We start from the raw sequence: 13,974 nt of genomic DNA on the forward strand, positions 1-13,974 counted from the left end.
CACCAATAACAAGGGACCATTAACAAATAAAAAATTTACTAAATATCCTATCAAACTACCATGCAAAACTTATGAACTATTTAAAAGTAAATCCCTCCGTCAGGGTCTTTTAAGTAATTTTTTCCTATTTAATAAGAGTGAACTCTCCCCTCTCTTGCACCACTATTATGAGACGAAGAAATTCTCCAACTCTTCTATTGAGTTGTGCCGACGCTACCCTTCCAAAAATTTATTACTTTTCCTTTGACACTTGTTTTCTTTTTAATTTTCATTCAAGGTGGTGCACTTAAAACAAATGCAAGGTGCAAATAGAGTGATCCATGTTTAAAACCTCCAAAGTTCAAACGTTTCAAAGATTACAGTGGAAATGTAGAAATGTGGCATTTGATGATGAAGGATTCAGTTATTATTGAAAACTAAAAGTCTCTCCATGCTTTCTCTCCTCACTCTCATAGAAACCTGCACAACCCTTCAACAACTTCAACAAATTCATGCCAAATCCATCATCTCTGGCCTCGCCTACTCCCAAATCATACTCACCAAGCTCATCAATTCCTTCTCATCCAATACCAAACATCTCCATTACGCCACTCTCATTTTCGATCGAACCCACCAACCCAATAATTTCATCTGTAATTCCATGATCAGAATCTACTCTTCTTCTTCATCATCAGAAACTACAATTCTCGCTATCTCAACCTACAACAAGATGAGAGATCTTCACGAAAGCGTCCAAGTCGATAACTTCACGTTCCCTTTTGTTTTCAAAGCTTGCGCTAATCTTTCGGTGATTGAAAAAGGGAGGGAGACTCATGGGTTAGTAATTAGAATTGGGTATGATTCGGATCTTTTTGTACAGAGTTCTTTGCTTCATTTCTACTCTGTTTGTGGAGAAATCGATAATGCACGACGGGTTTTCGACAAATATAAGGGGAAGGATGTTGTTTTTTGGAATGCTATGATAATGGGTTATGTTAGAAATGGAAGGATTTTAGGAGCTTTAGAGGTTTTTCAAGAGATGTTGTTAGAGGTAAATGAGATGAGACCCAATGAAGGAACAATTTTGGGTTTGATCTCGGCTTGTTTAGGATCGAAAGACATAGAATTGGGAAGAGAGATACATGGGTATGCTTCCAAGAGGATGAATTTTACAATGAGTGTGAAATTGGGTGCTGCCTTTGTTGATTTTTATGCAAAATGTGGACGTTTGGATGATGCAAGGATGCTGTTTGAAGAAATGACTAAGAGGAATACCGTTGTGTGGAATTCATTGATATGTGGGTATTCACAAAATGGATGCCCACGCCAAGCAATCGATCTTTTTCGGGAGATGCTTGTTTCGGATGCTAGGCCTGATAGATTCACGATCTCAGGCATATTATCTTCTTGTGCGCAAATGGGCGCTTTAAATTTAGGCAATTGGGTCCAACAATTTGCTGAGAAAAATAAAATTTGGGATGTTTTTGTTGGGACGGCTTTGATAGATATGTACGCAAAATGTGGTTTGATTACAATGGCTAGAGAAGTTTTTTGTAAGATGACTCAAAGAAATGTTGCCACATGGAATGCCATTATTTCGGGTTTTGCATCTCATGGGCAAGCTCGAAACACGTTAGATCTCTTCTACGACATGGAAAAATCAGAATCTAGACCAGATTCCATCACTTTCGTTTCTATATTAAATGCGTGTGCTCACGCAGGATTGGTCCAAGAAGGGTGTCATTTCTTTGATTTGATGATTAACTGTTACAAGATTGCACCCAAGGTTGAGCATTATGGGTGCATGGTGGATCTTCTCGGGCGGGCCGGGCTTCTGAGGGAAGCAAAGGAGTTGATAGAGAGGATGGAGGTTGAACCCAATGTAATTGTGTGGGGAGCTCTACTTGGTGCTTGTAGCGTTCATGGTGATGTTGAGATGGGTGAGTGGGCAGCTCAACGTGTCTTACAGTTGAATCCGATGGATGGTGGGTCTTATGTGCTCTTGTCGAATGTGTATGCGGTGGGTCAAAGATATGATGGGGTTAAAGTGGTCAGGGAGATGATGGCACAAAGAGGTGTTCGAAAGGCACCCGGGTGTAGCATGATTGAGGTGGGGGATGTTGTTCATGAGTTTGTCGTTGCAGACAAAGCGCACCCTAGAGTGGAAGAGATCTATGGAGTTTTGGATGAGTTATGCTTGAGAATGAAGATGGAAGGCTATGCACCATGCTTGCTCTAGACCAAGAGAGCTAGAAGTTTGATCTTGTTTGCCCATACGAGGAAATTAAAATTCTTTCTCAATCCTATTTATGTGAAATTAAAGCCCTAGTCCCTCAGTTTCAATAGAGAGACGCCATGGAAGGACTTTTTTACCTCCAACAAAGTTAGAACCCAGGCTTAGACCTATAGCTCAGTTGGTTTGACACATTGCAAAGAAACTTCGAGGTCGTGTGTTCAAGTCCTGCTTACCCATCAAAAAATAAGTTCGAACCCAGGAGAGGGATTTTGTTGCCAACTTGAGAATACTTGTGATTCTATGAGCAATATTTTGTTACCCAAACCATATCCATCTCCCGGGCCAAATTTCCAAGTACAAAGGGGCAGGATTTCCATGTTTGCTCTGATCCATGATTTGTAAATGTTGACTCCCTCAATTTTGATTTATGTGGTTCCAGTGTAATTCCACAATGGTGCTTGATGCCTATTGCGAATGAAGCCTTAGAAATGTGTTCAAGTTCTTGGAGAGCTACTCTAAATGAGTTTTATCCTTCCTTCGGTGCAAAACTATTGGAGAGCTACTCTAAATGAGTTTCGCTACTATGTTAACCTTCCTAGTTGGGGTTTCACAAAGCTCACAGATGATGAACTTGATGCTATTCCTCGTTTAAAAATATTTCCAAGAGAACAAGACCGCCTAAGAAGAAAGGAGAGTACCTCATTCGTTGAAAGTTGGAAGGACCGGAAGGATTGAGCCCTTCTCGACCAAGGCATACCATGAGTTGCTTGCCCCCTAGAAAGAATCCTGTTCGGTTTCAAGAGACAATGGTGACCATGAAGGGAATTATGATGCTGACACAATCCGTTCCTTCGCCCCAAGTACTTCCATAGGAGATACATCTGATCGTTTAGCCGTTATGGCATTCCTCATAGATAGGGGAGCGAAGTAGTATTAAATCTTGGTGGATCTCATCTAATGTCGGAGTCTTCGTCAGGCACCGCATCGCTGCCTCCTTGTTTCATCCACCGGCGCCTACTTGTTCGTATAAACAAAGAGAGGATGATTCTCAAACTATTCTGCAAAAGTTTGGTCGATATTGGCCATATTCCTCACACTTACCATATTGGATGATTCTCAAAGTGCTCTACAAAAGTTCACCTTCGATGTGTTGCTAGTCGTACAAGCCACAAAGATGAAGCATTTATAAAAAGAAGCCTTAAGGAACTTAATCTTCAGTCATCTAATCAAACTCATGGAACGATTAGATTTCAATGTTGGTTGGCTTCGCGATCGCTTAGACCGTGCTTTTGAGTTGCTTAGCTCTCATGACCAAGTCTTAGCCAAGATTGCAGAAGCAGAGGCATTTGTTCATAGAAGAGAAGAAGATATGCGAGCAGATGGAAGGGACTTGACCAATCTTAAAAATAAAATTTTGGTCATTTGTGAGGGATTTCGTATCCTTCACGAAAAGTATGAGATGTCATCATCTAGTACGAACACAATTTATCTTCATAAACAAACATTCAATGTATGTTTGGCAGATGATTTGTAAAAGATGTCTTATGTAAAAGCAAGAGATTTTATATTGACATGGCCTTCAACTTCTTAAGCAAATCGCAACTATTCCTTAAAACAAAACGTGCCTAATTAATGAGTGCAAGAGACCAGTAGTTTGGGAAATTTTCACCCTAATTATCGGCATTTAGCACCCATTTCATCATTTAATCTTCGTTTAAGATGGAAAGTAGAACTAGGACTGCCTCGATCACTTCCAACTATTTGCTTTACATACCTTGGATTGGTCTGGTTCTTGAGAATGTTTCAGTAGTGGGATTATCATAGTGTACTAAGGCTTTGGTTCAAAATATCCACCCCAACTTTTACTTATTCTCAACCATGGGCTTACTATCACTATTTTTTAAATTGAGGTGTAATAAGTACAAGTTGGGGGTGTCAAATACAATCTATCAAATGCATAAGCTACTTTTTACCCAACATTAACAGTCACCAAACAATCGACGTCGCAATATCTACTTAATAATGATGGAGAAAATATCACTACATCATAAACTCCCTGCTTATTCACCAAATCATCTTAACATTTCACATAGTATCTATCACTGATACAGTCATACAACTTACTTTATTCAAATTCATTAATGTAACTTAATAACCTACAAATATTTCCAACAAATAAAGACAATAGATCCTAATGAACCAAACAACTTCCTAGCTAGGCATATCATGGAACACCACTTTATTTTTATTTGAGCTTACAAGACAAAAGTCACATGTTCATAATAGAACAAAAGTCACATGTTCATAATAGAACAAATCTTTGTGCCTCTGCAAATTCACGAAACTCCCAATAGCTTTTTGATGTCTTTCTGTAAAGAGAACAAGTACGGAAAAAAAAAAGTCAGATAAAAACAGAGTTTAAAGTTTTTTTCCATCTTAGAAAAGCTTTGGCCAAGACATTTTGGTTTTGTCCAAGACCATAAACATTGCCCCAAGACAAGATTTTAAACCTTGAATGCAACATTATTCACTCTTAATATAAAAAGAAATTTAAAAAAAAAAATGAATTAGAAAAAAAAAAAAAAAAAAGCAAAAGGGGATCATTTCTCGGACCTCAATTTTCAGTGGAGATGTGGTGGGAGCATATCTCTCCACAATCTTCCCGTCTTTGTCGACCAGAAATTTAGTGAAGTTCCACTTGATGCCATCACCGAATATCCCCCCTTTCTGTGATTTTAGGAACTTGTAGAGTGGTGCTGCATTATTCCCATTCACCTCAATCTAAGAAACCCAGAGAAATTTACAAGAACATTTTCAAAATTCGATCATGGGAACACAACAAAAATATGTCAAGTGAGAGCTGTCAATGTATTAGATCGAACCCAATATTTGATCCAATCCAATCTGATAACTAAGGGCCTGGATCAAGGAGTTGAGTTCTGATATTGACGCAATCCAAAAACAATACAATCAATAATATATGTGAAACCCTTGGTATACAAATGATGCTTTCGAGTTTCTTCCTAAAAACCCAACAATAACCACCTCACTAAAAACCCAATCTTGTTCTTGATATTTGAAGGTTGAAGATAGAATCTTGAGGTTAAAGAGTGGAAAAAAGAAGGGGAGGTGGGATTAATCAGAAAATCATCAATTAATTTCTCAATTGAATCGGTCGGCCCTTATTTTTTCAAGTTTTCGGAAATATTCACCAAACTTTTTGATGGTGGATGCAAGTATTCCAATTCTTTCATTTCCCTTCTACTTCATAAGAAACCATGATTTATCAAACAAATGAAAGAAATCTGGTGACTGCTTGGTTTCGGAATTAAGAAAAGCATCCCTTGTTTCATAAATATAACATGAAATCAGGAGTTCAACAACAACAACAATAACAATAATAATAATAATAATGTTAAAGAAGGCCAAGGTTTCAAACTTCGGGAGGACCGGCCGACCCTTTTTGTCACTCTAAAGGAGAATTGTTAGTTGGACTGAAAATGTGTTCCAAAGTCAGGAATTCAAGCAAACTTGGCCTTGAACCGACAAATATGAAACAAGGTGGAAAATCATTTCATCTTGAATGATTAAATATCTCTCTTCTCCTATGAACACCCTAAGATTGATGGTTTTTATTGTACTTTTTAATTCAGTTACTCGTCAATGATGATACCTTATCAAATACAGGGAATTCAGCTTTGAACATCGTGCATACGACTTCTTGAATCTTCTCATTGTTTCCCGGTTCTTGACCAGCAAACTGGTTGCAAGGAAATGCCAAGATCTCAAAACCTGTCAGAACAATACAACCACTGGTGTGTTACTAACAAAACCTGGCATTTCCTAAAACATTGAAATAAAAGGATCACTCTGCAAGAATAGCTATAAACCTTGGTTTTTGTATTTATCATACAATATGTTGAGTTCCTTGTAGTTTGAATGTGTTAAACCACTGCACAAAAAAGGGAGCGAACAATGTGAAAAAAGATACGAAGTTATAGAATTTACTTGGAATCAAGCACCATTACCGATACAAAGACCAAAGATATAAATGCTGAAGGAATCAAATACTACAAATCATGGATATGAAAAGTTTAAGTGTTGAGTATATATTTCCTCCACTCTTAGGGGTGTAATACCCCAGTTAAGCCCTGTGACCCTCTTATATTCATAGTTCTCCTCTCCAACAAATTGGTCTTTTAGAGTAGTTAGTTGGTTAACACGCTATCAAAGCCTAGGTTCGTATAGGTCACGGAGGGGGAGAGTTGAGTGTATATTTTTCTCCACTCTTGGGTGTATCATACCCCAGTTAAATCCTGTCTTACATTCATAGTTCTCCCCCTCTCTTAACAGATTGGTATTTTGGAGTAGTCGATTGGTTAACAGTAAGGACAAGTGCCAAAACCCAAGACTGGATCGAATTAAAAGTCAATTGTATTTTTCAGTTCAAAAAGCCTATGATCGAAGCTGTTTTTTTTTTTTTTTTTTTTCAAAGTTATTATAGAATTTGGGCATATTCTTCCGGAACTCATTCAAGCGTTCTCAAGATCTAACAATCCAACTAGCCCCTTCAACTCGACTTGAGTCTTTGGATCAATTGGACTCTTTTCACTTGAGTTTTTTAAAAAGTTCAAAAAGTTAAGGCTCACAAGGAAGACATCAGATATAAACATTTGCTGCAATTTGGGTGCTTCTTTCAATCTTTCACTCTTCCTACTAGATAGGTTCAACAATCTAAGCTTATAGAGTATTTCATAACTTATCTAAACACGGAGTAATAAGTGAGAAAAGAATTTGTCATAGAAGAAAGATAATCATTCATTCAAGACACTAATATTGGACACAATAAGAAAGTCTTCCACCAAGCAATAGGTAGTCATCACGAAGCTTCTCCTACGCGATACTATGCAAATGTAGGCCCCCCTACCACCACAATAATATCTTTCAACCCTAACTTTTGGGACAAGCAAGCCCCCCCCCCCCCCCCCCCAAAAAAAAAAAAAAAATGGGGGCTGAAAAAGGCCAGGTTGCTTCACTCTAGTGGTGCAGTGGGGTGGGGGGTGGGGCATCTTAATGAGGATTTAGGTGATATAATCAAATACCATTTGGAAGCAACATTGACTATCATAAGGACCTTTCCATTATAAGTGCTCAGGTTTACATCATTGCCATTAATATCCTGCATTTCAATTTAATCACCAAAAACAAAAGTGAATGTTAGAAAAGAATGTAAAATAAATAAATAAAAGGAAAAAAGAGAGAACAAAAAAAGAAAAGCCTCCAATTTACAAAAAAGAGTAAATCAAAGGAATACAACAAGCATCTACCCTAAGAATTTAATAAATGAAGCAAGGGCACAGCCATAAAGTTCACATCTATAAATATAGAGTCAATTTTTTTCTCCAATGATTGAGTTGAAGGAGTAACAATTTGGGAGCGGGAGAAAAGTGAGAAAGTTACAAAGGCATAAATTATGCCATTTATCTAAAGCATATGCCGCATAGTTGGTTGGCCTAGGAATGCATGGGAACGAGAAGTCCAAGGATGCGACCCAAGCCCTAATTTACTAAATTCATCGCCGTAATCATCTACATATTATCCAAAGTTGGGGTTGGTAATACAAACCTGACTTAGTCAAATGTATGAATTCATTTAAAGAGATTAAGCGCCAATTTTACTATGGCAGCCAACCGTACTCAACCTTCCTCCCTAATTCTTTAACCAATATTTGCAATGACTCCAAGTCCCTTTCTTCTTACATAAAACCCCGATTAACAACATTACTCAAATTGTTCTAAACTACTAGATACCCAATTTCAAACCCTTATAGACTCTTAAATCAAAGAACTCAAGAAAACATGAATATTTCTTCACTTACTATTCCTAAATAGTTCGACAAAATTTCACAACCAAAACATTATAGAGTAAAGTCGAAACCAAGGCAAAAAATTTCAGGAGAAACACCTCTATTTCTAATATTGTTATGACCTCAATTCATAACTTGACAATCAAATCACGAAACATCAATAAAAAACGAAGAAGACAAGAGAATGATCTGATTTGAGGTAGATTGGATGTCCTAGATCAATTAGAGATGGTCAATCTCCTAAATCCAAAAGGATTGTAATAATATTTCTCATTGAATTTCAATTGAATGACAATGCTTATTTATGGAGTAAATTCTAAACCAACACAATTCAAATCAAATTCCTAAACTTAATCTTACCAATCAATATTACTAGTATGTAGCATGACCTATTATATTATAGTATGTAACAGATACACAAAAATAAACAAACCCAACAGAGGAAAAAGGTCAAAAAGCTCAAAAGCAGTCTCCCTAATATGCAAATCAGAGAACAACAAAGCAACCAATCAAGAGTTTTTTTTTATAAAAACGAAAACCTAAAATAAGAAATCAGAGTTAAAATTAAATAATGAAAGAATAATCAATAAAGAGGGCATCATCACCACTAAAAAGTTTAAAAAAATTGGAGATATCAGAAGATAAAATTAAATAATAGAAAGAATAATCAACAAAGACAGCATCAACAATTTAAAGGTCAAGAACTAAAAACATGAAACCATACAAGATTCTTATGGAAATTTAACCTGCCCAAAAGGGTAAAAAAATATCAATAGAAACACAACCCCATTAGAAGAGAAGAACCTTGACTATGAACTCAAAATAATTAAATTAAAAATAAAAAATAAACCATGAAAAGAGAAGAATTATTACCTTGACTGTGAAATCATAAATAGATTTGGGCGATACATCTGCCATGTTTTGAAGAGAAGTAGATTGGTTCTTGTAGAACAATATAGAGAAAGCAAAACCAAGAAGAATAAGAGAAACCCAGTTGATGAAACTATGCATATATATAAAAATAAAAATACCTCTAGAGGTGTGATGGAAACAAAAGCCAACATAAGTAACCGAAATAAGAAAGCTGCGATAGGCACCCTGACTTTTACTTGTTACACTCCAATTAAAATTAAATAAAAAAAATTAAGGGTGAATCTATTTCTTGCATATTCATGCGCGGAATATGACGAAATTCCAAATTCGCCACATTGTTCATTTTAATTCTGAAAATACGCATTCGTCAGTTTTTTAACCTCTAACTCACAAGTTCATCACTTTTAATATTTACAAGTTTGTAACATGATTTTCAAACTCGTGCAAGATCGAGACGTATCGTCCAAATTATCTCAATATCAAGTATGGACGAGACGAATGAACAAGTTGAATTTTTGGATGAGATTTAAAATTTCACATTTATTTTTGAACAAGACATTTTAAACGTGCAAGATCCAGATGTATCGCCCGAGTTGCGCTGAAACCAAGGTTGTAGTGCATTTGTCATTTGTGTGTTTTAATTTTAAATTGGGTGTGATAAATAATTTAAGAAATTGGGATGCAGTAAGTAAAAGTTGGGTGCAAATAGCAGTTCTCAGAGAAAATCCTCAGAGTAACCGGAAAGCTTTGACTTCTAAGTTTGATACCGACGTGGTATCGAGCTCAGATCCCCTGCTCAAGAGAGTAGAGCTTCTAACTGTAGTCCAGCTGTATCCATCTATTTGAATTTACGTTCATACCCTTCTTTTAATATAAAATGAATTTTTTAAGAATAATGCTGAAGTCACCGCAAATCTCACATCGCATTCACTTTCATGTCAACAAATGCAATATAAGGCTCCAGCTTGAGGTCACTCTACCACGACTTAATGTTTAAAGTTTAATAAAAACTTTCCAAAAAGATAAATATAAAAACATTTTTCTCTTGTTTTTTTTTAGAATCTTCAATTTGTATATATTCCTCTAGTGAAGATAATAATCAATTTTCTTTTAATTCATCACCAATTGAATACATATATATAATTTGCCCGTTTAATTTGTAATTTATCTTTATTATTGGTCGTTCATCTCATCGATCTCAACATCCTCATCTGCACTTGTTCAATTTATTAATGTAATGTTTCTCAATTGTTCAAAATTAATTTTCGTGAGGCATAAATTACTTTATTTGTACTCTTATATAGTATTTCTTAGAATCGTGCTAGAGTGATCTCACATCACACACCCTAACTTTTCATTTGTATCTCGTGAAAAATTATTTATAATTCTTATCCACTTTCACGTTAGGGTGTGCGATGTGAAGTCCAATATTAAGGTAACTTCAACATTGTTCTGGTATATGAGTCGGTCACATAGTACTCTAAAGTGGACAACCACTTAGCCACCCACATCTAATCCCTTTGACAATAGTTTCCTCTACGACCCACTTTTATGTATAATAATGGACTTGCAATAACAAAAACGATCACATGAGAATATCTTTGGACTATTATTTTCCACTAAACATTCTTCTTCATAGGTGTGCTAAATTTAAGTTCTAAAGACTCAATTTTGGATGTAGTTATTCTAACGTTATTGGATTTCAATAAAAAAAAATTTATGGATAAGCTGAACTTGAACCCATGACCTCAAAATTGTTTTGCATTATGTCTAAGCCCCTTTGGACTTCAATCTTCAAAATTAAAATGATAAAACTCAAATGGATAGAATTAATAATTATTCAAACTGAATTTTTTATTTATTTACTTTTTTTTGTATTTCTTTACTATTATAATGAGAGAAGGCAAAGTAGAAGTGGTTCGACACTAAATTTGGATCTCAAAAATGCCTCTACCTTTCCATTTAACCTTAGTATGATTAAGATTAATTTAATAAAAAAACTAAGAAAATCGCAATCCCACACCACCTTGGTTAATTTTCAAAATCACAAAAATATATGTTTTACCATGTAATATTCAAAAACCCTTTAAATTACAAATAAGCCCTATTAATACTTGTTAGTTTACACATGTCACCATCTAGTAAACTATATTATAGTATGTTATATGACATTTTAGGATGTTCGTAAGACAAACAAATGAATAATGATTTTCCTAACCACCCCCCCCCCCCCCCCCCCCGCGACCGAAGCCAGGATTTTGCTCATGTGAGGGCAGCTAAGAGTAGGAAAAAATTTGTGGGGACAATTAAGATTGAAAAAAATAATTGTGGGGGCAATAGGGACAGATTTTTTTATCCACCGCTAAAACCTGTCACAATAGCACATTAATCCATAGAATTTGAAAACTCCTGTAGGGGCAAGTGTCCCCATTCTAAATCCCCCCCCCCCCCGACATGTGAGTTTTCAATCTTAATTTCCTATCCCATCTTATTGAAGAGCAATAAAAAGTTGACTTCGATAAGAAGACTTTTTTTTCCAAATCTTTTAAAAGAATAATGCTAAAGTGACCTCAAGATCTTACCTCGTATTGTACTTTCTTGACAGGGAAGTACATAAGAGCCATAGATATTTTTCATCGAGATACATGTGAAAAAGCATATATGGTTCTTACACACTTCCACATCAGAAAAGTACGCTATGAGGTACAATCTTGAGCTCACTGCCGCACAACTCTTTCGAAAAAGAAGAAAAGAAAATTGGGATGACTTGTTAGTTGCATCTCGTTATAAGATGATTTTGGACGAGTCACCTCAGTCTCAAATGATTTTCAAAATCATAACTCATATGCATATGAAAGAGTCCAAAAAAAAAAAGGGTAAGTCATCAAAAGGTACAATGAAACCATCTTATTAACTGGGACATACCCATTTCAAACTATATATACAGTAAAATAAGTATTTTTGATGAATAAATTAATTTTTAATGGTTAAAGGGCAATATTTTAATTAGAAATCCAAGACCAGCTCTCTGGATTTTATGTACAAACTCGAATCCAAAAAAGAAATAAAAAATATTAAAAAATAAAATAAAATAAAATTGGACTTGATCCAAAGTTTTGAAAATGGATGGCCTCAAGTGCGGATTTACAATGGGAGCACTCCCCCCCTTTCACACACACACACACGCACAAAAGAATTTTCAAAGTCTAAGGATTTTATGAAGCATACAATGGGTTAGTGCCAGTCATTATCTACCTTAAAAAGCGCTCTCTATTTTCAAAGGGCAGCGAATCAATGAAGGTTGGGATCTCTATTCCTATTCTAAAAGGGCAAGCGAATTTGAATTGCTTGGGTTAGCATCTTTAATATTAAGCATTGGGCGCTTAGCCGTTCTTAGGTGATTAGTCCATGGATGATAGAACCGGCCCTTTTTCTTTACTTTCTGTTTCTCGGCCCAACCTTTGATTCTAGAATGAACTCCAGCTTTCATTTAGAACTTGGAAAATATAAACGATGGGGTGCTTATAAGATGTGTTTTTCATCCCTTATGAAAAGAAAAGGGCCCGGCCGAACACCACCACATTCACCACCATTGCCCCCACAAAAAAAAAAAAAAATTGGCTCTTAATTGCCCCCATGTGAAAAAGAATCATGGCTCTGTCGTCGATGGTCCCCATTGAACTCTCAAATTTAAAATTAAAATTTAATGATAAAAATTATTATTAATTTTTTTTTCAAGTTCATAAAATTTTGTCATATACAGTCTTGTGCCATGTATTATGTTTTTGAATGGCACAAGGTGAGTTCAATGTCCCCTTATAAGATTTGAAATCTTACTAAGTTAGTAAGAATAGACATGTTAAAAACCAAAAACTTCATTAATATCAAAGTAGATGAGGTTGGTCATAGAATTAAAGAAAGTGGGTGGAAATGCCAACTGATTTGTCTGAATTTAAGTGTAGAGAGAGAGAGAGAGAGAGAGGCGTGTTAAATTGGTTTAGTCAAAGTGCAGATATCGTAGACGTTTTCAATTGGTAAGGTCGATAATTAAATTTGTCAAAATCTATAATTAGAATAACTATGTCGGCCATTTTTTCAATGGTAGAGATCATCTTTTTACAACCATCGAGAATAGTGATTATAAATTGTCCACCTCGACATTTTAATGTGAATTATTGAGATCAACATTTAAATTATCGAGATTGACACAGGTACAATTGTCGATCTTGAAGTTTTTATTATGTGTCCAAACTTCAAGATCGAGTTTGTTATCTGAGGGGTTATTAAGAAAGGAAGTTTTTATAACTGGGTTGTTAAGAAACCACCCACAACTAGATCGCTCGCGTAGGCTAATAAAGAAAAAAAAATTCCTTTTTTTTCTCACTATTACATGAATGTATACACTATCTTTGTTTTGATGGGCCTATTCACTAAAAATCCGACAATTTAGTCATTTTGAGAAGGAGTGTCCATGTTTAAAACAGTATTTCCGTTCCAATGTTTCACATTTCTCAAAATCAGAACGAAATTGAAACATTCGATACATTCAAAATGAGTCTTTCAGAGGAGACCCAAGTCGAGGGTCATGTCATTATTTTCAAAATAAGGGGGTTTCTAAAATATTAGCTTAATATGAAGGGAATTTCCCTAAATCCCTCGAGCCTTTGATAAGAGACTATGGTCAAAGGCATCTAATTGCTTCAAAACAAGGATATCTATTAGGAGGAAGAAAAAAAAAATCAAAAAATCAAAAACCAGAGGATAGGAGAGAAGAAGAAGGGACTGACCTCAAAAGCTCGATCTCCGACGTTGATCAAGTCAGAGCTCTCTCTCTCTCTCTCTCCACCTTGGACCTCTCAGATTTGGTATCTTAACCTCTCCTCTTGATCTATAAGATTCACAATAGAAATCCGAAGTTTAAATATAAAATATGAATGTTTCGATTTCAGTTGTGTTTCATCTCAAAATAATGGAAAACCAAAATGTCTCGGCCAGTACAAATTGAAACGAAACGATATTT

At 35.6% G+C, this 13,974-nt stretch overlaps 1 protein-coding gene and 1 pseudogene across 1 annotated transcript; one reads left to right on the forward strand and one right to left on the reverse strand.

Annotated features, from left to right (window-relative positions):
• Positions 1–640: 640 nt before the first annotated feature.
• LOC147382406 (pentatricopeptide repeat-containing protein At2g13600 pseudogene) lies at positions 641–2,218 on the forward strand (annotated as a pseudogene).
• Positions 2,219–4,256: 2,038 nt separating this feature from the next.
• On the reverse strand, positions 4,257–9,112 carry LOC147382407 (putative phospholipid hydroperoxide glutathione peroxidase). The gene is made up of 6 exons (XM_086427833.1): positions 8,955–9,112; positions 7,318–7,394; positions 6,106–6,167; positions 5,889–6,007; positions 4,829–4,996; positions 4,257–4,584 (listed from the first exon to the last, which is right to left on the reverse strand). Exons 1-6 carry the CDS (start codon positions 9,090–9,092, stop codon positions 4,552–4,554), a joined length of 597 nt encoding a protein of 198 aa, XP_086283959.1. The 5' UTR covers positions 9,093–9,112; the 3' UTR covers positions 4,257–4,551.
• Between the last annotated feature and the right edge of the window lie 4,862 nt (positions 9,113–13,974).

The sequence above is a fragment of the Akebia trifoliata genome, chromosome 16 (assembly GCF_017979445.1).
Source record: "Akebia trifoliata isolate Shusen 1 chromosome 16, ASM1797944v1, whole genome shotgun sequence".
NCBI lineage: Eukaryota > Viridiplantae > Streptophyta > Magnoliopsida > Ranunculales > Lardizabalaceae > Akebia > Akebia trifoliata.

Excerpts from the sequence above, each read along its gene's own strand:
- LOC147382407 (XM_086427833.1), bottom strand. The coding sequence starts at position 9,092 with ATGCATAGTTTCATCAACTGGGTTTCTCTTATTCTTCTTGGTTTTGCT. Across the intron at positions 6,168-7,317 it reads GTCAATGTTGCTTCCAAATG|TGGTTTAACACATTCAAACT; the intron begins GTATTTGATTAT and ends TTTTTTGTGCAG. Across the intron at positions 6,008-6,105 it reads TGATAAATACAAAAACCAAG|GTTTTGAGATCTTGGCATTT; the intron begins GTTTATAGCTAT and ends TTGTTCTGACAG.